The sequence below is a fragment of the Astatotilapia calliptera genome, chromosome 18 (genome assembly GCF_900246225.1).
Source record: "Astatotilapia calliptera chromosome 18, fAstCal1.2, whole genome shotgun sequence".
Classification (NCBI taxonomy): Eukaryota; Metazoa; Chordata; class Actinopteri; order Cichliformes; family Cichlidae; genus Astatotilapia; species Astatotilapia calliptera.
The window spans coordinates 9,643,851-9,671,369 of NC_039319.1; the positions used below are offsets into that span (position 1 = coordinate 9,643,851).

Sequence of the window (27,519 nt, forward strand, 5' to 3'; positions counted from 1 at the left end):
AACGGAAAACCATCAAGCTTAAGATGCTTATATGACTTTAAAATGGTCTGTAATGTTTTTTTTTAATTATTTTCTGTCATTAAATGCTGCTACAGTCATGGATGCTCATATTTAACATGGTCAAATCATGCAAAGCTACCACAGAGAAGAGAAGAAGAAAATCATAGAGCTGCGTATTACTTTAATTGGTCCCCATAATGTTTTGTCATTAATAATATTAACCGATTTATTCTGCTGTATTTTCAGCAGTTGTAGGTTTTTAAAGAGTGCTTTCAAACACCCAAGTTGTCCAGCACTTCCCTTCAAGAAACAACTGCAGGGACGAAAGGTTTTCTTTCCTGCCCCGTCAGATGTCATTCCAACTTTGAAAATACTGACTCAAGACTGCGTGACGCAGCTTGATGACTCCTCAGTTCTACATGAAAGTGTTGTAGCCTTTCACCATCCCTGTCTCCTCCTTTTATCATCCAGCTTCAATGAAGCTGCTGCTGCTTCAGGGGAGATACAGGTTATCTCTCAGACTTATTAGGGGCTAAAAAAAAAAAAAGGCTATCTCCCTATTCTCAGAAATCATGATGACAGCACCAGAGTTTCTTTACAGTGAGCATATCAAGCTTTTCCTTAATTTCACTCACATTCTGTGCTGCAGTGTTGGATGCTCATTTGACAATAGATAAAATCTTAAATATAGAGGTTAGTGTATGTACAGGTAAACCCATTGGGCCAAAAGCTAACAGTGCTGGGCGGTTTCTGTTTTTTTCCCATATGAAGTCACTTCAAGAGGCAGCCAAGTTTTCTTAAAGAGACGGTACACCAAAAGGGGATCAGAGGGAGTCGAGGAATAACAATATAGAGCTGGAAGTTAAGAAATTATGTGTAATTTAAGAAATAAGATGGGGGAAAATTGTAATTACACCAATTCCAATATCTGCCATTTGCTGGACATATTTATGCTTCACATCTCATGTTTCCTTTGTTCTAAATTAGTTATATAATAGTATAATACTAGTGTTATTAATTAGCTAAATTAGCTAAATATACAGTGCTGTGCATAAGTCTAGAGCCGCTCCACATTTCTTCATAATTTTCTTCCAAGGAGCCACAGTTTCATAAAATCACTGAAGAAGTGAATCATCCTACCTAACTGAAGGGATGAACAAGTGCTGAAAAATTACAAAGATAACAGTTTGACAGGCATAAAATAGTATTTTTGCACCAACCAGGTGATTCCCAAAGAGCTTTTACCTGAAAACTTGGCATAACTCAGCACAGTGTGCCGTGGATCTTTAAAAAAATAAATAAATAAAAATAATCGGAGGAAACTCGACAAGTCCAGGAAATAAGAACCGATGGCAGGCCTAAAAAGAACTGACAGCAGATTAACAGAATCTGAAAGTCATGTCCTTCAGATTTTTTTTTAAAAGACACAGAACCTGAGAGATTTATCTGATCCTTAAGTTGATCCATCTAAGGTTCACTGAAGCCTCAAAGATATGGTCTTGGTGGGAGCGTGGCTTTCAAGAAGCCATTCTTAAGTGAAACAAAGAGAAAAGACTGAGATGTGTCAGATGACACAAGAACTGGACTGAAAAATCAGTGGCAACAGGTGTGATGGAGTGATGATTCATTGGTTGAAGTGCTCATCAGTATGTACAGAGGAGAGAGAGGTACAGCAGTGGGTGTCTACAGCCATCTGTAAAACAACGTGGAGGCTCTGTCATGGTTTGGGGCTCCATTTCAGCCAGTGGCGTTGGTGATGTTATCAAAAGTGATGGAATTATGAATGTAGAAAAGCATTGTCAGATTTTGATCCAACATGCAATGTCATCTGTTAAGAGTCTGTGTGGAAAACATGGGTGTCCTTTTCTATGAGTACATATCAGGTCAGGTTTGAACTTTTGGTCTTCTGTATAATTCGGCCTTTTGTTTATATTGATGCTAAACCTGTCCACCTGCACATGCTGCTAAGAATTAAACATTAATGAAGGCACTTACATTTTGTTAATTAAAAGTCAGAAGAGGAGACTCTTTTTCCTCTCTCTCTTTGACAACAGGATTGAATAAAAACTATCATCAAACTTGGCCGACAGGTAAAAGAATCCAATAAATTTGGGTACAGATACACCTTCTGTAAGTTAGCAAAATCTCCAAGCTGCCTTCAAGTTTAATGTGGATTTGCCTCACCAACTGCCTTGCATGGTAACTTGTGACTTAAAAATCCTTCTTGTGACAAATGGTTCATCTGATCACCTGCCAAGTATTTTTGGAAGTGGGTCCCTTTAAAATACAAATTTTTCTTGTATAGATGGTAAGAATCTGCCAGCTACATGCTACATACATCGCTGCACTACTCACCCCCCCAACTTTCAAAGCTCCTCAGTTTGCAGCTTGACTTTTTTCCTCTTTGGTGCTCTTTAAATTCTATAGATCATTCCTGTGAGCGCTAAGTTAGATGGTGAGACCCAATGATCTGTCAAGAATATTTGAAAAAGTGCCTGGCTTTTTGGCGAACAATTTCTAAGAACTACTTTCCAGATGGTTCGGTGTAACAAACCATCTGCTGCATCGGGTTACCCATCCAAAAGTGTTCTGCAGAAGTGCTACAGGGGGGGAAAAGCAGTGAAATACTAATGTGAGCTTTTACTTAAGCCATTTTCCCTCCATTTCTATCTTTTTGTCTTATTCCACCATGCTCTCTGACTTCCATCTCTCTCTCTTTTTATTTCCCCTCTCTGCGGAAAATTATTATTTGCCCTTGTAATCAGACTTGCATTTAAAAAGTGAAAAACCTGCTGGTAGTGTGTGATGCAACAGTGGTAATTTTGCACTTAGTGGGGCTGGCTGGAAACGAGTGTTATGGTGTTAGAGGATGCCATTAACAAGCAGAAACCACCCTGCTGAAGCTAATGAAGAAATTTCTAATGATAACTTTTTTTTTTCCCCTTAAGGATTTACGGGCTTAATAAGAGAATCAGCTGATTAAACAGTCAGTCAGGTAATCAGCAAGGCACAGAAGATTAATTGATAACATACACTACCAGTCAAAAGTTTAGACACCTTCTCATTTAATGGTGTCTATTTTCATGGCATTGTAGATTCTCACTAAAGGCATCAAAACTATGAATGAACACTTATGGAATTATGTGATAAACAAAAAAGTGTGAAATAACTCAAAACATGTTTTATATTTTAGATTCTTAAAAAATAGCCACCCTTTGTTTTGATTACCACTTTGCACCTCTTGGCATTCTCTCGATGAGCTTCATGAGGCCGTCACCTGAAATGGTTTTCCAACAGATGCTGAGCACTTGTTGGTCCTTTTGCCTTCACTCTGTGGTCCATCTCATCCCAAACCATCTCGACTGGGTTCAGGTCAGGTGACTGTGGAGGCCAGGCCATCTGGTGCAGCACTCCGTCACTCTCCTTCTTAGTCAAATAGCCCTTACAACATTCTTTGTGGTTTTTTGGCCCAAACAAATTTCTTCTCCTTGTTGCTTTTCCTTAGCTGTGGTTTCTTAGCAGCTGTTTGACCATAAAGGCCTGATTCGCGCAGTCTCCTCTGAACAGTTCATGTAGACACGTGTCTGCTACTGGAACTCTGTGTCGCATTTATCTGAGCTCTAATCTGAGGTGCTGTTAAATTGATTTCTGAGGCGACTTGGATGAATTTATCCTCAGCAGCAGAGGTGACTCTTGGTCTTCCTTTCCTGGGGCGGTCCTCTTGTGAGCCAGTTTTGTCATAGCGTTTGATGGTTTTTGCGACTGCAATTGGGGACACATTTAAAGTTTTGACAATTTTCCGGACTGACTGACCTCCAGTTCCTAAAGTAATAATGGAGATGTCATTTCTCTTACAACATCATGAAGCTCACTGAGAGAAGGCCAAGGTTTGCAGCACTTCCAACAAAGCAAAGAGTGGCTACTTTGAGGAACTATAATACATATTTTTTGAGTCATTTATTTATTTTTTCTTTGCTACATATTTCCATATATATATTCCTTCATATATTTGATGTCTTCAGTATCTACAATGTAGTAAAAATAAAGAAAAACCACTAAATGAGAAGGTGTGTCCAAACGTTTGACTGGTAGTGCATTGTGGTGGGGCGTGGTCTGCGGTGCCGTGCAGGGAGGGCGGACGCACCTGCACGGCATCCTTAATCACGCCCGCCTAGTTAAAAACACGGGGACTGAGGGGTTTGGGGGTGTTGTGGTGTGGTGAGATGTAAATAAAGATGACTCTGAACGTTGCTCCGTGGTCCCGCCGTGTCTTATTCACGCCACATTGGTGCCGAAACCCAGGAGGCAGCACGGCGGGTCCATATCGGAGCCAGGGAATGGAGGAGCTGGCCCAGAGGGTGGCCGAAATGGCGGCCGCCCAGCGGGAGCAGGCGGCGGAGGTGCGTCGCCAGCAGGAAGAGCTACAGGACCAGTCCGAGCGGCACCTGGAAAGGATTGGGGAGCTGGCGGCGCTGCTCTGGGCCTGGGCGCCACCCCCACAGGTGTGTCCCGAGGACAGTGAAGCGGTGGAGGAGCCGCGTGAGGCACCTCAGCAGCCGGAGGTGGCAGACGAGGCGCGCGGGGATCTGCGCCTGCCGGAGGAGGGGGAACAGCCAGGTGAAGGGCTGCTCCTGCCGGGAGTGGTGGATGAGCCGCTCCAACCGGAGGCGGCAGACGAGGTGCGCGAGGGTCTGCGCCGGTTGGAGAAAGAGGAGCTGCACGAGGGGCTGCTCGAGCCGGGAGTGGCGGCGGAGGGAGCAGTAGTGACGGAGGAGTCGCGCTATGGGCTGCTCCAGCAGGGAGCGACAGCGGTGACGGAGGGGCCGCGCAAGGAGCTGGAGGTCCCAGTGCCAGGGGAGCTTGCTCGAGTGGAACTGGCGAGCGAGGCGGGCGCCACGCTTGAGATCGCCGTGCTCGCCAGACCGGCCTCACCACCACCAGAGGCCTGTACACGCCACACCTCTGCCCAGCCACCTGTGAGCTGGGGCTCACGCTTGTGCCGGCCGCGCCGGGTGCACCTGTCACGTGTCCGACTTCCGAACCAGCTTTGCCTGCGCCGCTGGATTCGCGGGCGGCCGCCTGAACTCGCACCTCCCCGTCGCTTGGCCGGGGCCTGGGGGTGCCAGCTGTCCGGGCTGATTCCCTCTCCCACTGGCGGTGGGGGAGTAGGTTCGGCCGGATGGCTCCCCGGCCTCAATCGGGCGATGGGGGTATGTGGTGGGGCGTGGTCTGCGGTGCCGTGCAGGGAGGGCGGACGCACCTGCACGGCATCCTTAATCACGCCCGCCTAGTTAAAAACACGGGGACTGAGGGGTTTGGGGGTGTTGTGGTGTAGTGAGATGTAAATAAAGATGACTCTGAACGTTGCTCCGTGGTCCCGCCGTGTCTTATTCACGCCACATGCATGTAATTTAACACATACAGAATATAAATTCCAGAGGATTGTGTTGGTTTGTCATCTTTGCTCATTGTGAAACACAATGTGTAGATTTTTGTCGAATGATTAAAATGATGCAAGAACATTTTTCATTCTCAGTAATCATCACCAGATAACAGATAAATCATGTCAACATTTTGAGGAAAAAATCTCCCCTCCCAGTCCATTTTTCATGTAAACTGATAAAGTTTCTTAACATTACCTATTAATGCTTTAAGGAAACATTATTTAGCAGGGCTGTATCTGTCTTTGCCTTGTTTTGTGCTCATCGTTTTCATCTCTGTCTGCTTCCATCTCTGTCTCTCTAATTTATTCCATCTGTCACTTTGGCTCTTACCGCGAACGCCGCTGTGACAGTGCTGTTCACACATGGTAGGATGGTTTGGGCATCTCAGATCTCAGCCTCTACCAAACTGAGCGTTAGCAGAGAAACCAGAAGCAGAATTCAAACATGCCAAAGCTGCAAATTCATTCTTTACTCATGTTTTTTATGTTTCTGTTTAGGTTTAGATTATATGGATAAAAAAAAAAAATGTGTGAATCTTTATGATTCTCCTGTGTTCTATCAAATCCACACCACATTATGTTATCACACTCATTTCCTGCTGCCCATTTTTAATGCTGGCCTAAGCCATAGCTTTGCATGATTCAGTTCAAAGTAATCCTCTCGACCAAGCTGTTTCAGCTCCATTTAAGCCAACTTTATTTTGATTGGCTGCTTTAAACAGCAGCTGTGCTCGCACCCAGAACTCTGCGCCTAAGATGACCATACAGGCCAACTAGCCAACAACTGGAGACATGTCAGATATGATTTTTTTAAAAATGCTTTCTCACTGCTCCCAATATGACACTCAGTGCACCCCATACATTCTTAAAAACTCGTTCTGAGAATGGACAAAAGAATGACCCTAGGAGGACACTATGCAGCATCTCATGCTCACAAACACCTTAATTTAAGGATTTCCACCCCTGCTACTTATTTCCTCACAAAGCTCAGTAACCAGGATCCTGGAAACATTAATATAACATCATCTACACTGTGAAAAGTTATATTTGTGTCTAAATATACTCGCCGTTTGGATGAGGCGGCAGCCTGTGAGGCTACAGGTTTGATAAAATTGCTTTTTTTTAAATCAAATTTGTAATTAGTTGAACAAGTGACATTTTTTCTTAAAATCATGCATCAGTTTGTTAGTTTTTAAACTAATAATTCTATATATTACTCCTTCTCAAAGCTCAGGAAATAATCCAGCCTCAAAGGCTGGTTTCGAATATATCTGAGGACATTTTCATTTATGCAAGCTGTTTGCACCCTAAAAGCATGGAAATGTTTAACATGGCTGCAGTGCACACTGTGACACCTACTGAGAAAATGAAGTAAAAGTAAGAAGGAAAGTAAAACACTTCCCAAAGCTGTGACCTTTAAACTGGGTTCATCTAGATGATGTTCTCAGTGATGAAACCGTCTTCACACTCAGACAGTTCGCAGGGGTTTGACTTGCAAGACGAACTAACTAGAAGAGCCACTAACAAGCTTCTCAAGGATTTCTGGGTCATTATTTTACATCCTGGTGGAGGTGTCTGTGCAGCGTATGGAGCCTGGCTAAATAAACGAAGGCGGTGTTTATGTTCTGAATGAATCCCTAGCCCTTCCTCCTTGATTTCTTCTCTCTGATTTCAGTCGTTCCCCACCGTGCGAGCCTCACCTCGCTCATATCTGTCCGTGCTCCGTAAGGAAATGGTGATGAGCGCACTTGTTTTTGAATTCAACTCGAGTTGAATAATGATGAATATGAAGCGCATCCTGAGTTTTATTACTAGGCTCAAGGCTAGCGCTGATAAATGACTGCTTCACACAGTTTCACGGCCACGTTATACAATTATACTTGCAACAACACCTGCGAGCATCACAGCAAGCTATCAAACACAGAAAGTGCCGGTATATATTCTGACCGTAAGAAGTGAAAGCAGCTAAAATGTAATTACTTAATGAAAGCTGGTTGGTTAGAAAAAAAGGTTTAATTCCCACTTTGATTTATCTTTCTCTGAATATGATGCTTTGTATGTTCATTCTGCCTTTTTAAGCCCTCCACATTACTCTTTACTTTTTTAAAAGTATGCAGTGCTTTCCTTATTTACTCCTTGTGGAAAGTAATTGTTATATTACCTCTGCATCACTCTGCAAATTGCAAACTTATTTCTGCACAAACCCCTGTCTTAATGAGGACGGCATACAGATGATCTTTCTTTTATTATGCAGCTTAAATGTTATTGCGATGCTAACAGCAAAGTCAGTGAAAAACCACTCCTAGAAGACTTCACAGAAAAATGCAGAAACAATTTTACCTTCCATTTTCCTTCTTAATAAATGTAATTTAATTGATTATTTTTTGTTTTATCTGTTTTTTATCTGTTTCTCTTTGTTCTTTAACTGTACCTTCTTTCGGACACACAAACACTCATCGTCCATTTCCTATCATCTCCCTCCTTTATATTCTTCTGTCATCTTTCAATTTCCTCCTCGTCATCCTCTTCTCACAGGAGGTTAGTCTCAGTGATCACTTGACCGTGACGATATGGCCTTATTTCTGCTTGTTTCTCTGTGTTTCTGTCTCAGGTGGTCCAGGCTCAGGTAAGGCTCTGCAGTGTGAGCGGATGGAGGAGAGGTTCGGCCTGCGTCGCGTCACGCTGGGTGACCTGCTCTGCAGCGAGCTGCAGTCTAACAACGATAGGGGGCGCTACCTGCGGGACGCACTTGAGAGAGGAGAACAGTTGCCTGAGGTCAGTGTGGCAGTCCAGAGTAAAACAAGCAAATAATGAGGGGATTACTGAAGCTCACAAAGCCTAGAATTATAAACTGATTTGACTTTACATTGTTTTCATTTGTAAAAATCACATTTTGCATTATTAGCACAATAAATACTCCATAACTGTTGTGTGATTGAAAAATTGGACATATAAAAAAAGGGATTAACCATAACCGTTTAGGATGAGGGTAAAATTAGATTCAACTCATCTCCAGTGCAAGTAAAAGAAAGTATTTGTCCGCTTCCTGGATTCAAAACGTTTTGAATGCGATAACTCAAGATTAAGGTGACGTACGAGCTTTAAATTGATATCATAGGTGCATCTACTAACAGTCTTGGATGAGTTTGAACCTCAGTGCTCTTGACCTCACATGTGTGTTTGATAGAGGCTGAGGGGAAGCATGGGCGGTTGCCAGTATTTTTGCATAACTGTCACACTTACATTTTTCAGATCATCAAGCAGTTTTTAATATTAGACAAAAATAACCTGAGTAAATAGAAAAAGCAGTTTTTAAATGATGATTTTATTTATTCAGAAAGATTGAAAAAATAATTTTGACTCACCTAAATAAACCTAATTGGTTGTGCCACCGTTGGCAGCAAAAACTGCAATCAGTTATTAACTGCCAATGCATCTCTCACATCAGTGTGGAGAAATTTTAGCCCACTTTTCTTTGGAGAATTGTTTCAATGTTTTCAACCAAAATCGTCCTGGTAAGGTCGTGCAAAAGCATCGCAATTGGATTTGTCCTGACTTTGGCTAGGCCACTCCAGAAACTTGATTTTGTCTAATTTCTTTGAGTCATTCAGAGGTGGACTTATTGTGAATTTTCTCTTACTGCATAACCCAAGTGCGTTTGTGCTTCAGGCCATGAACTGGTGGTCAAACATTGTTCTTCAGGATTATCTGGTAGAGGACAGAATTCATGGTTTCATCAATTACAGCAAGTCGTCCTGAAGCAGCAAAGCAGCGACAGACAATCACACTGCCACCGTTATGTTTAAATGTTGGTGTGATGTTCTTTTTATGAAAAGTTCAATTGAAAAGTTCAGCTTTTGGTTAGTGTACAGAGTATTTCCCCCAAACTCTTGAGGATCGTCAAGCTGTTTTTTGGAAAGTATCAAACAAGCCTTTCAGTTCTTTTTTTCCCCCCAGTCTCTTTATTATTGAATCATAAACTCTGACCTTAACTGAGAAAAGTAAGGCCTGCAGTTCTTAAGATGTTGTTTTTTGTTCTTTTCTGACCTCCTGGATGAGTCATTGATGGAGTAATTTTGGTAGGCTGGCCACACGTGGGAAGCTTCACCGCTGTTCCAAGCTTTCTCCATTTGTGGATAATGACTCTCACTGTGGTTCACAGTCCCAAAGCCTTAGAAATGGCTTTGTAAGGCAGGTTTCGATAGATTTTCTCCCTTAATAAATGAAATCATCACTTTGTCTAATATTGAAATTTGTTTGGTGAGCTAAAACATTTTAGAGTAACAAATATGGAACAAACTAAGAAATCAAGAAGAGGGCAAATATCCTTTCACTGCATTTTATAAACACGTCTGAGACAGCCAACGTATGATTGAAGGGCAGACAGGGAAAATGCATCAAAAGTGTTTTGTTGCTGTTTGTAGTGGGTCTGCTATGTTGCTCAGGGTTACATTTCAGAAAGGTTTAGTTTGAATTTCTGGCGTTAACAGCAGAGCTGAATCTGTGAACATATGTACTAATACAGTAGTGTTTTCATGTCTGCCACACTTGAGACCTATATAAAATCTTGCCAAGCCCACCATGGACAACCCTGCCCTGTTTCCATTTATCTGGGTCTTCAGTCAAAGCTGAAATGCCCACACTCCCTCTCCACCTCATTCAGCTCTTCCAGCTTCCGGACTAAACTAGCTGAGAGGCATAATCTCCCCAGCATGTTCTGCGGATGCCCCAGTGTATCATCCCAGTTGGAGATGCTTGAAACATTTCAGCTAATAGGCATCCAGGAGTTGCCCTAGTTAGATCCCCAAATCACCTCAACAGGCTCTTTTCAGTCCAGTAGAGTAGCGGCTGTACTAGTTGACTAAGCTCCTGGCATGATCTCTAAGGCTGAGCCCAGACATCCTTCTGAGAAATCTCATTTCCACCTCTTGTGTTGTTGATCCTATTCTTTCGGTCACTATCCACAGCTTCTTGCCACAGGTGAGGGGAGGCGCATATAGTGAACAGCAAATGGACCGCTTTGCCTTCATGCCCAGCTCATTCTTTACCACAATAGACCAACAGAGCACCTCCATCCCTGCAGACGTGGCACCAATCCGGCTGTTCACTCTTCTCCAATTTTAAACTAGCTAACGTTATAATGAGCAAATTAAATAAAGCAACACTGGCTTCAGATTGAGAAACAACAATGAGTCCAGTTGTTGACTTTTGTAACTGCCCCTCTATCTGTGATTTAAATGTCATTCTTTTATGTGCAGGGCTAAAGTGTCACAGGATGTGGAGCTTAAGAATGAGGGCCTAAATGCAGGACACAAGACGGTCCTGCATTTGTTTTTTGGTAATATATAAACAATAATTCAAAAATCACTTTGAGCAAAGCATTACACATGACTAAACAGGGAGAAGACACACAGCAAAGATAGCAAAGGCTGTGACAAAGACTGACAGGAATATAAGACTATACCCAGACAGTTCATTAGGTAATGACCAACAAGAGGGTACCGAGACACAGATGAAGACTGTAAGGAAAATCAGAAACCAGAACTAACACGGGACCTTCAAAGTAAAAATAGGAAGTAACCAAAACATGAGTCCTAAGCACAGAGAGCTAATCTGAAGACAAAGAGAAATAAGCACAACAGAACAAATACACATAATAGAAGCAGAGAGGAGGAAACATGAGGAGCAACAAACTCAAAACAGAACGCCTAAAAGTTAAACTAAACTTAACTAAAACTAGAATAGTAAATAAAATGAAGTGCGTCCACAACTAGACAAGACCCTGAACAATAAAACTAAAAGTTAACATAAAAGGATAATAATGACTTCATGAATCAAAACACAGGGTCACACAACGGAGACGTGCTACTAGCAAAATCATGCTAATGTAAAAAGACAGAGAATCAAAATCAGTATTAAAATATTAAAGGACTTCAAACGCTCAGACAGATAAAACCACCACTTTCTGCACCACCACCATCTCTCTGTGTGGCTCTATAAAAAGGACCAATATCCTGACACAGACACCAAACAATATCCTGTGCATAATTTTGGAAAAATCAGCTGCATATCACACAACAGCAGCGTTTGACGCCGTTGGAATGAGAGCACATCACGCATCCCTATCGGTAATAAAAATCCCTGTATTTTCTTTATTTTCTGATGCCTTTCTCGAAGTAGTGCCATATTGCAAAAAATCAGAATGGAAATGAGTATCAGACGAACCAAACTATAAGAACACAGTGTGCCTATTTTTCAGGGGAATGTTTTTTTTTCTCCCTACAATTATGAAACAGTACATTTTAATGACACCCGAGGATTATATCTGTTATTGGCTTATTTGGAATAAATGTAAGAACAGGATATTCAGTACAAGAAGCAACTGCAAAATGCCACAGCAGCAGAAGTGACAGTCAAACATGTCAGACAACCACTAACCACACTTTTTGACTGACAGGTAGACTGTGAGAGGACAAGTGTCGGCCTCTGACAGGGATAAGCACCGAGCAAAAAGCATATCCAAAAAATAATTATCTGACAACACGGCTGTATAGATTATCATTTTATAAAGCCTGGGAGTGAAGTAGTTTATCTAGAAAATGCTAAAAATGTACTTGCAGTTACTTGACTACACCGCAGCTTTCAGGCTGAGAAAATATGTATTATGTAACATGTTTTTCCTGCAGAGGGTATAATTAAATAAACAGAAAAGGGAGGACTAACGTTAAATTTTTATATTGAAAAGCACTTTTTAAAAAAAAGGGCTTTATTGGAGATTTCATAATGGTGAAACGTCTGTCTGAGCTTGTTTCAGAGATGGAAACAAACTCACTGACAGGCTGTGCAGACATGGTAAATTATGTACTGAAAAACACGCTGACTGGGACAGAGAGACAACCTCAGGCATTATTCATGTAGGCACTGGAGAGTCTGCACTCAAACAATACTGATAGTATCGAGGGATGTTTTATTATGTGTGATTGTGGACCCCACCCAGAGTAGCTCAACACTTTCTAAAGGTATTCAGGGCCAGATGCATTATATTGCCAAACGTAATCACTCACACATCCAAATAATAGAATTCAGGTGTTCTAATCACTTCCATAGCGACAGGTGTATAAAGTCAAGGCCCTAGGCAGGCACACTGCTTCTACAAATATTTGTGAAAGAAATCGCTCTCAGGAGTTCAGTGAATTCCAGCGTTTTCTTCCATATATGATGCGGGGTTGTTATTCAGGAGTTGGGCTCAGCCCCTTAGTTCCATTGGAAGGAACTCTTAATTCTTCCACATACCAACACATTATGGACATTTTAATGCTCCTAACTTTGTGGCAACTGTTTGAGGATGCCTCTTTCCTGTTCCAACATTGATTGTGCACAAACAAGGTCCACATTGACATAGATGAGTGAGTTTGGTGTGGAAGAACTTGACTGGCCTGCACAGAATCCTGACCCCAACTGCACAAAACACCTTTGGGATGAATTAGAGTGGCCAGGCCTTCTCGTCCATCATCAGTGTCTGACCTCGCAAATGTGCTTCTGGAACAACAGTCAAAAATTTCCATGAATACACTTCTAAACCTTTTGGAAAGCCTTGCCAGAGGAGTTGAAGCTGTTAAGGGTGACCCAACATCATATTAAACTTTATGGATTAAGAACTCAAGTTCAATCGTGTGTGAAGGTAGACGAGCGAATACTTTTGGCACCATAGTGTACTTTGTACTATATTTTTCTAGCATTGTTTTTAAAGGGGTTCTTTTCAGATTCTATTTTCTAGACTCTCAGAAATGTAGCCCAAAAGAGTGACAGATGATCTAAGCCCATATTTTATTTACAGGTCCTCAAGGCAGATAATACAGTACGAGGCACATAATATTCTTTAAAACAAATCGAGTGGTTGCACAGATATTAAAGTGGCAAATCCAAATAAAACTTTATTAGAAATAGTACGTTTCTTTCAATAATATATACAGCATTTGTGATGCTGTTCTTTTTCCCAGTAAGAAACTCTGAAATACTCATATTCATGCATGTGCTAGAAGCAGTGCAGAACGTTTTAATTCAGTTGATGTGCCCTCACGGCCCAGCAAGAGGACTGTTTCAGCTGAGAGCAGAGGATGTGTTCTGGGTGCCATTATAACAGATACACTCTGCAGCCCATTTTTAAGTACGCCTTGCTAGTACTGAGTTGGACCCCCTTTTTCTGCCTGCACAACTTTGTGTGCAATCCTTTGTGTCATATATTCAACAAGGTGCTGGAAACACTCAACATTGGAAGTGTTAATCCTTATTCAGCCAAGTAGGGAAAAGATCTAAAGGATAACACGATGGTTTAGGTAATGAAACTGCTGAAGTTAGCTCAGACAGATCTATAGGAGAGAAGTAGTCCAAATATAAATCAGGTCTCACAGCTGCTTCTTAAGCTGCTGTAGTTGCTTATACATCTGTGACAGCTGTGGGAAGGATGTGATGGTATCTTCTCTTTCGAGCGAGGCACTCATGTAGATTATCCACAGAGGATTGAGGAAGTGATTAAGCTCCACTCGATGCATGTTTTGAGTCATGTAAAAATACTCCTCTTTAATTAATAATTTCAGCCTGGCGTGGTTTATGTTTCTTCTGTGTGTGTACACAAATTGTCATTTCAAATGGGGAACAAGATCTGTCCTTGTCTAAATACAGAAAAGGTGATTCTGTGCAATAACTGTTCAGGGTTTTATTTTTTTTAAACATTTCCTACAGCTAACAGAAAAATACATGTTACACAAACAGAAGTACAACTATTCTAATGTGAGGAAATGCACCCATCATCATTCATAATTATTTCCAAATTCCAGAGAGTACGTTTATGGTATCAGAAAGTATTCTGCAGCCTGCTTAAGCCCTTAATTAGACCTATTGATGATGTTTTTCACTGATTCCTTTTGATTGTTAAAAACAACAGCCTTAACTGGTGATTTAGTTCATTTAACCTTTTACAGAGGAGATATAAAACATGTACAGACTGAAAACAGGTCAGAAATGAAAGACTAATGAATACTTTTTGCATCCTGTGGCTTTGCTTGCTTCTTTTAAATTAATATTTAATGGCAATTATGAGCTAAAAATCTTTGATTTCTCCCTTTTAAACAACTTCGTGGCCCACCTGCAGTACCTCCAGAGCTGGAAACCACACTTTCCCAATCATTGTGTAGGATGAAAGTTTTTGGTCAGTTAATACTTAGCCTAACTCTTTTGCCAAAAGCACATAGCCTGGCGGCGATTACGCCATATGTCAGTAAAATGCTGACAAATTGAAAAGTTGTCTTAAACAGGAAAGCGAGCGGCGTTCACCACAAAGAGCAAGATATGCAAAAAAGAGAGCGAGAGACAGAAAACGTCAAAAGGTTAAAAAAGGCCACATGAGAAGTCTTCAGTGGTTTTTTTGTTTTGTTTTTTCCCCCCGTGGATTTCACAGAAGCTCCTGGTCTTTCATGACTACTGTCTTCTCTGAAATAGAGTTTAAGCTAACAGACAAACAACAACACATGAGACTTAAATCACATTACAAAAGTAGCAGGTAGAAGTGACAAATAGCTTTAACATACAGGCTTAATTTCCAGCATCCACATCCCTCATTACAGCTGCAGAGATTATGAGCCGTGATGCATTTTTCTGCTGGTCATAATTAATGATCAGTAATAAGCTGGTGGTTGTCAGAAAACCTTTTAATTGAACTGCGCTGCAAGTGTGTGACATTTCACATTAAAATGCACACACACACACACACACACACACACACAGCTGTAAGCATGTGTGTTCAACTTGCGTGTGCTTTTGATCAGAGTGAGTCACAAATATTGACTGGAATGTATTGCTGAAGCGTGTCCTTTCACTCCGCCTGGTAAACTGGTTGCAGTTTGTCAAAACACACAGTGGAGGATTTTCAACCTTAATCTGTCCATGGAGGAATTACTGAGCTCTGGTGTTTACGTTTATGTCACCACAGCCTTCAAACACAGCCTGTTAATTAATCATCTGAAGAATACGGTCTGCATGTTTCTATTTTTTTCTCAACTGAAAGAAATCCCATGAAAGGTTGTGCATCCAAATCCAGTTAGATCTTATCCATCTGTGCTGTAGAGCCCCACTATTGTCACAAACTGTTAAAAACAAATGCAATTAGTGACTGAATTACACCGTAGCCATTTTCAGACATGCACTTTAACCTGCCAGCTCCCTAGTGTAAAGCCCATCTGATGTCTGATTGCACAAATTTTGAGAAAAGCACACGTAATAGTCCTGTGAACACCCAGCTTGCAAGTGGTTGTCCTGTGTCCTGCACACTCTACCCAGACATAGACCCCTCAGAAACTCACTGATGAGTTCACATGTGATAAACTTCAAACAATGTCCCAACCTTTGTCATGGATCATCATGAACATAAAGTCCGGAGGCTCATATACAGAGTCCGGACATTTTATACAGTAAGCAGAAAACCATTGTATCAAACTACATAATTACATTTCAGAAAAGATAATTCTGTGAAACTGCAGTCACACAGAAAGAAAACCAGCCCTTAAAGATTTCCACAACTGATTAAAGCTTAACTTAAAAACAAGCCTTCACGGTTACAAGACATAGTTCTGAAGTTCTATTATGTGAAGACATTTTTGCTGTTAAGAAGAATTCATTGCAAATATACTACTGATTTTACCAAAATCTGCCCTCCTACTGATCCAAAATGAACATAATTGCCTAAAGTAAGAGAATATTATTGACGTGAATTTAATTATCACCAAGCTCTCAGAGAAAGTTTTGACCTACAGAAAATCTCTGCTTATGCCAATAACTGACTCTTTTCAGGAGTCGCCAATATTTTCTGGTTTCCCTGTAATTGCCACCACAAAAAGTAAAGTGCTTTTCTTGTTCGAGCAGCTCTAGTAATGAGAACAGCAGGAAATGACACAGTGTGAGAAAGGAGCTGTACCCGGAGGTAGCAGAAAGTAAACAAGAGCTTTGAGACTGTATTGATTTCTGACGTGGGAGGGGAAAAAACAAAAAAAACATCTGTCTCTGACTAACTGTTTCAGGTCTAGGATCAATGGAGATGAATGGGATTTTGCTTGAATTTTCACTCTTTTCTGCTAAATAAATAGCCCTTAGAAAACTTTCTATTGATGACTGTTGAATATCTGGCAAGTAGGGACACATTTTTGGAAAGAAATTATAACAATAGTTTTTCCAGAGGATAAAAGGCCAGTCTATGCTTATCTATATTCTATGAAAAGTAACCGGCAATTTTTGCTGATTGCAATGGACTTCCTTGTGCTATTTTTATCCTTTTCTGCCCCCTGAAAAAGAACAAAAACAACAGAAAAGCACAAACTCCAAAGAATCAGAAACACTGAGGCTTTTCAGCCAAGATTAAAATGCCATATAAAGACACCCACGCACAGATTTACTTTAACTTTCTGTCTACTCGGTGGAGAAACCCAATGGCTTTCAAGCAAAGCTCTGCTGTCTAAGCTTCTTACTGCACATTAAGGTCATGTCCCATGTGTTCTCCAACATGAGCACTGTGAAATGCTTTTTTAATGCCATGTGAGAGACTTATGAGAGAGAGAGAGAGAAATGGTGATTTAAAGCTGGATGAATAATCCCACACTGGGATTACTGAAGTGCACCTCTCCAGGTTTACAACCGAAAACATTACAAAAAGCCGTTGTAACACAAAATCACCCACACTGGAGTTTTATCTCAAAGTGAGATAAAACGCTGTCGTATGTGGTGCAATGGTGAGTGACGACACAGGGAGTGTTTGCCTTGGTAAAGTGTTACTGTACTGTTGCCTGGAAACACAGAACATGTATTTTTCTGTGAAATACCAAAGTCTAATATCAGGCCTCACCATCTTATTCCAGCAATCTATTTGAGGAGTTATTTTCAAGCTCCTTTCCATGGTCATGTAAAAAAGAAAGTTTTCATAGAACCCTATGCAGTGCTGTGAAAAAATGAAGTACATCCTCGCAGCTTCTATAGGATTTAAGAGAGCAAGTATCAGCCAGGTGCTGCTAATCAAATGCACTTGATTAACTGATCATTAGCAAGTATAAGTACCTCTATAAAAGCCTCGTGTTCTGCTGTGAAGCAGCGAGATGCTTTTTAGCCAGAGCGTTGGCCTGACTCAAACGTTCACAAAAGCTTTGCACATACTTTGTCACACTTGTTTTGGAGCTCTTCAGGAATCAAAAATTCCTCTTTCATAGCTTTAAGTGGCCCACGAGGCATGTGGCCAAATACTAGTTCAGCTGGACTAAAACCGAGTGACTCCTGAACAACTTCACGAGCATCCCCTCATCCCCACTCCTTTCAGCCTCTAGGCAGTACTTGCGTAGCATTGCCTTTAGGGTCTGATGCCATCGTTCCAATGCACCTTGGGACTCTGGATGGTAAGCAGAGGACACAACATGTTTGATATTCAGGGATTTAGCTACCCTTTTTAAACACCTTTGACTGGAAGTTTGAACCTTGATCAGTTTGTATGACCATCAGCAGGCCAAACACAGACAAGAACTTTTTTAGCGCTGTAACAACCGACCTTGCTGTAATTTTATGTAATGAAATGGCCTCAGGGAAACGTGTAGCAGCACACATGACGGTGAGCAGATATTCATTTCCTGACTTTGTTCTAGGTAGTGGTCCAACACAGTCCACTATGACATGGACAAATGGCTAATCCGCTACAGGAATAGGACACAGTGGGGCATCACCAGATTTGGTTTACCAGCAATCTAGCACACATGACAACTGCGACAAAACTTTGAAACATCACGTTTCATACTAGGCCAAAAGAAATGCTTTAACAAAAGCTGGTATGTTTTTGTGATACCCAAATGTCTAGACTTTCATGGGCAAGAGACAGGACCTTATGTCTATTTATGGTTGGCTATCTGTTTAACTTTACTCCAGTCTGCACTTTCCGCACCTGAGGAGACCACTGACGCATTAAGATGTCCTGTTCTACAAAACAGGCTTGTTGTTCTTTACTGGCTTGATCAGCACTTACCACACAATTGAAACAATTTCATGTTTCGTCAGCTTGTTGGGCTGAGGACAAGTGTTTGCTGGTCAGTTGAAGTGGTGCGTTCTTCAAGGATGGATCGGGCAGAACATTGTTTTCTTCAGTTTGCACATTACCCTCCTTGGAAAATGAGGACATCAGCACAGAATCGGAGAGTGAAATGTCAGCATCTTTACCTGATTATGCACAGGTAACCATACAGGCCGGATACAGCCCAGAGTTCACAGAAGAGTCCGGGGTCGTCTGATTTAGATGATTGTCTAAAACCGGATTTGGAAGCAAGAAACCTCCAGCAATATCATTCCCCATTAACATGGCCACACCATCTACTGGTAAGGCTGTGCAAACAGAAAGAGGGAAAAACCCTGTAGCGAGTTCTGATTTTACGTAAACCCGGTGAACTGGGAGCAGAACAGAATTAAAACCACAGGTGCTTTCAGCTGAGAAAGGTAAGACCCCAGAGAAGATGACAGTCTGGGAGCCTCCAGTCTCCCTCAAAATGCGTATTGGTTTCAGATCAGAGGGATTAGCTGTTAGTGGTACCAAGCCATCAGAAATGAAAGGTTCAAAACAAGGGTCAGGCATCTTACCACCACAACCAAGGACTTCACTGCGGGGCACTGCTTGCACAAAACCAACACCTTTAGTCTGTTGGGAATTTAACTACGTTTCCCGTTTTAGGGCTAAACAGTCAGCGCTGACATGTCCAGGTTTGTGACTATAAAAACACTGATGATTTTCCTTCGAACCAGACGCTTTAGCCGTGTGGGGCTGTTGCACAGAGCTAACACGTGGCGTCTCACTGACAATGAATGATGATTTATGGGCAAGCACATACTCATCAGCAACAACAACAGCAGATGTAAGAGTGGTCATTTTCTGTTCATTTAAATACAAAACTACACGCTCAGGCATGCACTTTTTAATGCACAGTTTAGATAAGGTCTTGCAAACAAGGCTCACAGACGGGGCAGGATGCACACTCAGTGCAAAGCAGCAGCCCCTGAATGAATGTTCTTCAGCCTTTTAAAGACACAGGTGTGACCAGTCAGTCACTGGTCTGGCATCCCTCAGGTGGTCCAATAGACTTTCCCTGGAGGTATCCACGGGTTACCAGCCAGCCAATCGTCTGTGGGGGTTGCCACACCCTAATCTGCTTGAAGGAAGGCTGGCTCTCTTCTTCCAAGGCCAGGGGCCATAACACTTCCATACAACAAGACTCGGGGAGAGTGACCCCCTGCTGGCCATTGATTGCACTTTTCAGCTCTATTTTATATTTATAGAAGCTGAATTCGAGGAAAATCCACTGGTTATTGAAACAGGGATTCATTTTTTCATTTTGATATAACACTGCAAAAACTCACATAAACATGCAGAAAGAAAATTAACTCAGCTGAAAAACTGCTTCTTATTCATTGTGTTAAACTACCAGAAGTGGAGGAGCGCTTGTTTTCATGTTGATGCGGCTGCTGCTCGTGATTTGTTGCATCTGTGGGCAGCTCAGGGTTTCAGTCCAGGTTGCATGAATACCTAGTGGAGCATATCTTGCTGCTGTCAATGTCGTGTCATCTGAAGACATAAACTACAGCTACCATCTCCCGTCCTACCCTCTTCCTTCCTGTAAGTTTTTCTCAAGAAGCCTTAAGATCACCAAATCAGGAAAAAGTTAAAGAAAACAAACAACGTCGGTCTTAGTGAGAATAATTTTAAAATCATTAACAACTGCAGAGCTGTTAGCACACTTAGCTATTTCCTCCTCTTATGGCAAAAAAGCCTTTAAAACATTAACACAGGTTAACTGCCTAGATCAGCCTATTTGATGAATGTTTTTCATCTATCCCAACTAATGAACATTAAGTGAAATGATGACAGATATCGCACAATAACAGAAGGGTAAATGTCTTTGAAGAAGTATTAAATTCACATGTACAAGCCACTTACACCATCCTCAGCTGACCCATTACCTGTAATGTGGAGGATATATGATAGTATCAATTGCTGGAATAAATTTTCACTTTATCGATGTTATAACAGTTGATTAGGTATTATGGTTGTTTTATAGGCTTCAGTTTGTGACGCTATTGGATTGGGTGATTAGTAACAGTCATAATGGCAGCTTTTAAATTGGACAATATTGTCCTATTACAGATATATAGGTTCAATTTATGAAATTGCTTTGCTTGTTTTTTGTTTTTATAGAGCATAACAAAATGCTTCATGTAATTCATGAATAGTGTCAAAAAAGGTTTGTTTGCACAGGATCTCTGGCTCTGTTGTTTACAGTAGTCTCAGTACTGTTTGCAGTACATGTAGCAGAGTAGCATCATCAGTGATGCAGAGTTAAGCAGTGCATTGAATACCATACCATACCACCTTTATTTATAAAGCACTTTAACATAAAACCAGAGTTCACAAAGTGCTGTACATGCTAAAAGCATAAGTAAAGAAAATTAAAATGAGATAAGATAAAATAAATAACTAAAAAAAAACTAAAATAAATTGAAACATGTCAAAACAAATTGAGTCAACCCCTCTAATCAATGCCAAAGGCTTCAGCGAATAAATATGTTTTAAGAAGACTTTTAAATTCAGAGAGAGAAGAGGCCTGCCTAACATGCAAGGGTAGATCATTCCACAACTTTGGAGCAACTACACCAAAAGCACATCACCTTTAGATTTATACTTAGTTTTTGGTACCTTAAGGAGCTGCTGATTGGCGGACCTAAGGGAACGGGGAGGTGTATATGGTTGTAGTAGCTCCGAGAGGTAGGGGGGGGGGGCAGGCCATTAAGAGATTTAAAAGCAAATAAGAGAATTTTAAAAACAATCCTAAAATGTACAGGTAGCCAGTGGAGTGAAATTAAAATTGGGGTAATGTGCTCAAACTTTTTTGTTCCAGTTAAAAGACGTGCTGCAGCATTTTGCACAACCTGCAGGCGCCTAATGCGTTACAATAATCCAGCCTAGAAGTAACAAAGGCATGGATTACTGTCTCAAAATGCTGTTTCGATAAGATAGGCTTTATTTTGGCTAATTCCCTCAAATGAAAAAAGCTAGATCTTACAGCAGCTCTGACCTGGCTTTCAAGTTTAAGATTTGCCTCTATTTTAACTCCCAGATTAGTGATGACTGGTTTAACACACTGTGCCAGTGAACCAAGATCTATAATAGTGGCCTCAGAAGCGCCACCAAAAACCATCACTTCTTTTTATGTTAACGAGCAGTCGTTAACAAGAAGAAGTGTACCTAAAAATGTGGCGGGTGAATGAAAATTAAAAAGGAAAACGAGCATGCTGTCTAGTGGGGTGAGACACTTGAACACAACAATCCCTCTAATACAATGATCAAAGTCAAGTTAACTATACTTTAACTTCACCATGTTACAATCCATCACTCTCTCCGCTCTCTCCATCCATGATATGGATAATGTTGTTCCATGAACCAACCTCGAATGATATCACCAGTGCTTATCTGACTATGAATTGGGTAGAGAGAGAAAAAAACCCAATAATACACTGAAATAATCATAGAAAAATGTGCCTGAGGCCAATTTACAAGATAACTCTTTAGCAGAGACCCAAGTCTGAACTGAGAAAGAGCGGCAATTAATACTATTATCCTGAAGGGACCGAGCTATTAGGGAATAAAATGAGAGTTGTAACCACTATGTTTTTAAAAAGTGAAATTTAAGACCCCACATGATTTTTTATGCAGGAACACTTTTTAATGCCTTCATTTCCTTATACCGTTTCTTTTACCTATGACAGCTTTCCTAAAATAGATGAATTGGTGAGTCCAAAATACTCTGAGCAACAATGAAGTTATAGTAAAGTTTTTCACTCTTGTCACTCCCAGGCCCTCTAACAAAGTGAAAATTCCCTCCACACCAAGCATGAATTGATCCAGAAGGCTAGCTGGAGTTTTTGAACACCAAGACATCTCACAGTGGCAAACAATTCTTCCATGATGCCCTTCTAAGTTGGGCCAAGCCTCACAACTAGTAAAAGCCATCAATTACTTCTTCAACAGCCCTGCTAATAAACAAACTAACTAATCACGTAGCCTCAGAACTAATAAGCTTCTACAGCAAGACTGACAGCAAAGCCTAGTAGAATAACCACTAGCACTCACTGAAGAGCAATAATCCCCTGCAATCACCTACTGAACAGAGTGAAGATGCAACAAACGCTTACCTTTTATGAAGGGATGCGGTGATACTGCATGTCAGAGACGGGCTACTGGGACGTGTTGCACTAATTTAGCTCCAAGCTAATTTGACTTCAAGATTGAAGTGGCTGAAACTAATATGATGAACAGCCAGCAGAACGTCTCCAGTGAAAGAAGCAACAATACAGTCTTATTTCTTCAACAAAGTCTTCCTGAAACAGCTTGATAACAATGCTACAGCCTAAGCTAACACCAGCAGCTCATTGAAGAGGGCGCGTTTGATTTATATTACATTGAATAGTCAAAAGTCTTGACCCACCTCCCTTTCTTTAATATTTGGTTAAAAAAAAAGAAAGAAGTAGGTGTAGAAGCATATTAAAACATTTGCAAACATGCATGTAAAGGCATGATATAAGGCAAAATAGAGATTGCACAACTGTAACACGCTTGAGAGTCCATATTTGGTATGACCACCTTTAGTCCTCAGCATAGCCTCTTAGGAACACTTTCCAGCAAGTTTATTTAATAAGTAGTCTTCAGGAATACTTCTCCAGGGTTCTTCAAGAACATCAAAGCTCTTCTTTGGATATTGGCTGACTTTTGTTCCGTTCTCAATGAAGACAATCCCACACTACTTCAATAAAGTTGAGGTCCAGGCTGTGTTGAGGTCTACGATAGTTTTCCTTTGTGTATATCCAGGTATGCTTTCACTGCCCCGGGAGTGAGTTTGAGATCACTGTCATGCTGAAACATTCAGCCGTTGCCAACCAGATGCTTTCCAGATGGTGTTGCATTATTGGATCAAAATGCGATGGTACTTTTCTAAATTCATAATTTCATCAGTTTTATAAGATCGCCCAACACCACTGACATCCCCAAACCATGAAGAGTCATCATGGTGTTTTGCGCATATGGTAAATGGACTAGTATATACAGCACCTTTCTACCTTGTACACAAAGTCTAACCGCTTTCTCGAACAAGCGGCACAATTGGTTCAGGATATTGGCAAGGATACTTCAACGTGCAGGCTGGAGGAGCTGGAGATCAAGTCATGGACCTCCAATTTGGTATACAACCCACTCAGCCGCTGTGGGTATAAAGCAGGGGTGTCCGATTCCAGTCCTCAAGAGCTATTGTCCTGCAGCTTTTAGACGAGTCCTTGTTCCAACACACCAGGCCTTTGCCAAACTTGATGGCATATTGAAGAGGTAATCCAACCATCTGATTCAGCTGTGTTGGAGTAGTGATGCATCTAAAAGCTGCAGTACAGTAACTCTCGAAGACTGGAGTTGGATACCCCTGGTATAGAGAGTAGAGCAGGGGTGGGCAACTCCAGGCCTCGAGGGAAGGTGTCCTGCAGGTTTTAGATCTCACCCTGGGTCAACACACCTGAATCAAATGATTAGTTCATTACCAGGCCTCTAGAGAACTTCAAGACATGTTGAGGAGGTAATTTAACCATTTAAATCAGCTGCGTTGGATCAAGGACACATCTAAAACCTGCAGGACACCGGCCCTTGAGGCCTGGAGTTGCACACCCCTGCTCTAAATTGGTATAGGTGAGAATTGTTGACTGTCTCCCTGTGTTAGCCCTGCAACAGCTGGCAATTCCAAGCTCTATCTAATGCCAGCTGGGATAGTTAAAGATCTTGCATCCAGATGGATGGATGGACAAAGACTAGTCTGAAAATGAGTAAAGGAAAAAAAGGAACCAATGTCCAAAGAAACTTTGAAAGCCTGGAAAACCGTTGATCAAGATTATTTTTTTAGAAAATCACCAGAAAGTCTGACTCCTTCGACACAGATTATAAAGAAGTGACTGGCAGCTCAGTACTGCATCACATGAGTCTTGCTTGCTGTCCTAGCTCCAAATTCAATACATAGCTTGAACTTATAATATATACTTTTACTGAGACACAGTACTTATAATGTGAGACCCAATAATAAATCAGACCCTGTATATAATATTATTTTATGATTTATATGAAATTGAGTCTTTTAGTTAACTTCCAAGTGAAGATTTAGGTTTGAAAAGAAATCTGTGGTTTTGCTAACCATCCATGAAATTCCTTTCAATGAATTTGCATTAGTAACATGAAAATTCCATTTTTGTGGTGTTTGGAAAGGTGTTCAGTTACATATCCAACTTTTAAGTGAACGTTTAAAAAGAACTAAATCGATTCTCGGGGATGGAGTCTGAACAATAGACAGCTATCTATTCTAAAAAGAGTGGCCTTGTGTTTTATGCTAACACTTTTAACAGAGGTGATTAAATGGACGTGTATCTGCAGAATCAAATACAAACCATTCCTCCTTCCTAATTATAATTTTTTCGTATATTTTGACAGGTGCTGGTTCGGTTCTGCTGTCATTTTTAGATTGTATTTTTTGATTTCTGTTATTTGGTCAGTGCCCTGCATATTGGCACCAGTGACCCGGGAGTGGCGCCACAGGGACAGTGTGTATTCTTGAATCATATTACTCTTACTGTAATCAGGCCTGCATTCATACATGGCTGATTAACCCACAAAGGGGCTGGTAGGGGGAAAAACAAGCAGCTCCTGATGAAGCCTTTTTATTTTTCCATATTTTTCCAGTGCTTCTTATCATATCTGCACCCAGTTTTTCCCATGTGTCACATCTACCACTGACTCCTCATCCATGTGGCAGTTTCTTTTAATGTGTGCCAAAGAATATTTTAACAAATAATAGCAATATCTCATCATACTTTGTGTCAAACATGGCTTTAGATTTAGCATCTGAAAAGTAAGATTTGCATTTTTTTCCTCTCCTTTATTGAATTTGGTGGATTTATTTAAACAAAAAGAAAAAAAAACAGAGGCTCTTGGAATGTTTATTTTACAATTTTCTAACATTTCATAAAGTAAACAATTGATTCATTAATAAAATATGAGCTCTTTCATATCATTTTGGGATGCCCTGGAGATGTGTACTGCACATTATACTTCAATATACTGAGTTATAAAATTGCAGGGAATATATATGGCTGTTTCTGGTTATATATTAATCATTAATAAACGGTAAATCATTCTTTCTGTGTTTGTGTGTGTGCGTGCTATCTGCAGGACACACTGCTGGAGCTCCTGTGTGACGCGGTGGTGTCGTCAGGACGGCAGGGAAAAGGTCTCGTGATCAGCGGCTTCCCCAGAGACCTGAGACAGGCGGAGGAGTACGAAGCGAAGGTCAGAGCACAAAGCTGATGGAGTAGACAGCGGGATGTGGTCAGAAGCATGAATAAAAGAAGGGGGAAAGTCAGCCGTGAGTCGTGGTGTATGCACAAAAAGTTCAGTCTGAGCAAAGTGAAGGAATCACAAGAGTCGCACGTCACTGTGACGAATGCTAGTTAAGTCTGATTCAGTGCTAACATACGAGTACGAAGAGGGTATGAAAACAAGATTTGAAAATAGGAAAGAAGTGATCAGAATGAATGCACATAGAAATGTGGACTGCGGATCATTCAGGATGAAGGCCGGCCTGCAGACGAATGTAGTTAAAGGGGAAGTTCCTGCTTTTAACTTCTAACTGCACCTGTTGTGTGTGTCAGATGGGGGAACCCAGTGCAGTGCTCCTGCTGAACTGCTCAGCCGACACCATGTCCAATCGCCTGCAGTGTCGTGGGAGATCCGGCTTCCAGGCCGCCCCAGACAGAGACAGCGTCCTGCACAGGAGGGTGGAGAGCTTCTGCAGCGACACCCAGGCGGTGGCGGCTCACTACGAACACAAGAGGCTTCTGCACACGGTAAGATTGGGAAGCCAACTCTGTAAGGGTTAGAGGTTCAATTCCATATGGAGGCTTACTTTCCTTAAAGGAACAAATCCAGTTTAAATCCACTTCGTCTAGGCTGGAAATCCATTTACACTTAGATGTCCTTCAAACATCTCCCAGCGCTCTTTTATCTATAAAAGGAAATCGTTTGCCAGGATGTTCTCACTCACAGAAAAGCAGCCGAAGAGTTCCCAATAATCACTTCATTATCTCTCATATGTGAGTCTAACTGTCCTGCATGACTGGAGTTTGCAACTTTACTGTATTATTCAATACAACCAGCTCAGATTTGACATGCTGGATAAATAATAATCACGAGGATTGTTTTTAAAATACAAGCGTGCCAGCCTCTATGATCTTAGAGGAGGAAAACAAAGGAAAACATAGTTCACCAGAGAGAAGCCTGTCTTAGATCAAAAGACTGCATTAGACAGAAGTAACAGTGGTTTGTATTATTATGCATTATAATTCAAAATTATTTATATGTGAATAGCATATTAATGTGCTTGGTTTTAATGGTGCCATCCCAGAGTATTGAATTTTATACTGAAATTTATTGGGTGCTGTATTAATGACGCTGGAAACAGAACCAAACAATTAGATGCGGACTACATTATCTAAACAGGCTTTCCAACCTTCATGTTTACTGAAGGCTTTTGCGTCTTATAATATAATTTATTCTGTGTTTTGTGCACTAATTCGTTCATGTTTACTTTAATTTAGTTATTTTTAAATTGTGGTTAAAAAACATTAAATAAAAGCAAGGGTTGTGTGAATAGTTTGCCCTCTCTCATCTGAAGTGTTTGACTTTGTCTTTACAAAGATATCCATTTTATGTGTGCACTGAGGCAGTTATGTTTTAATTATTCTGCCAGTTCCTAGGGGTAGGTATCAGGGGTGGTGGTGCCATTTTTGGAACATGTTCATTTGCCTTCCTGAGTAAAAACATCAAAGATCCAAAGGGATAAATAAGAAAACGCCAGGGCAATTCTAAATCACCATTTTTGTTTGTTTGTTTTTATTCCAAAAATTTCCATCACAAAGGTAAACAGGGCTTA

At 41.0% G+C, this 27,519-nt stretch overlaps 1 protein-coding gene across 1 annotated transcript in view; it reads left to right on the forward strand.

Moving 5' to 3' along the window:
- The window catches only part of ak5 (adenylate kinase 5), a 104,014-nt gene that overhangs the window by 71,822 nt on the left and 4,673 nt on the right, over nt 1–27,519 (forward strand). Inside the window, exons 11-13 of the mRNA XM_026149065.1 lie at nt 8,055–8,218; nt 25,761–25,877; nt 26,240–26,434. Of these exons, the coding sequence (XP_026004850.1) occupies nt 8,055–8,218; nt 25,761–25,877; nt 26,240–26,434 (476 nt within the window). The remainder of the gene's footprint in view (nt 1–8,054; nt 8,219–25,760; nt 25,878–26,239; nt 26,435–27,519) is intronic.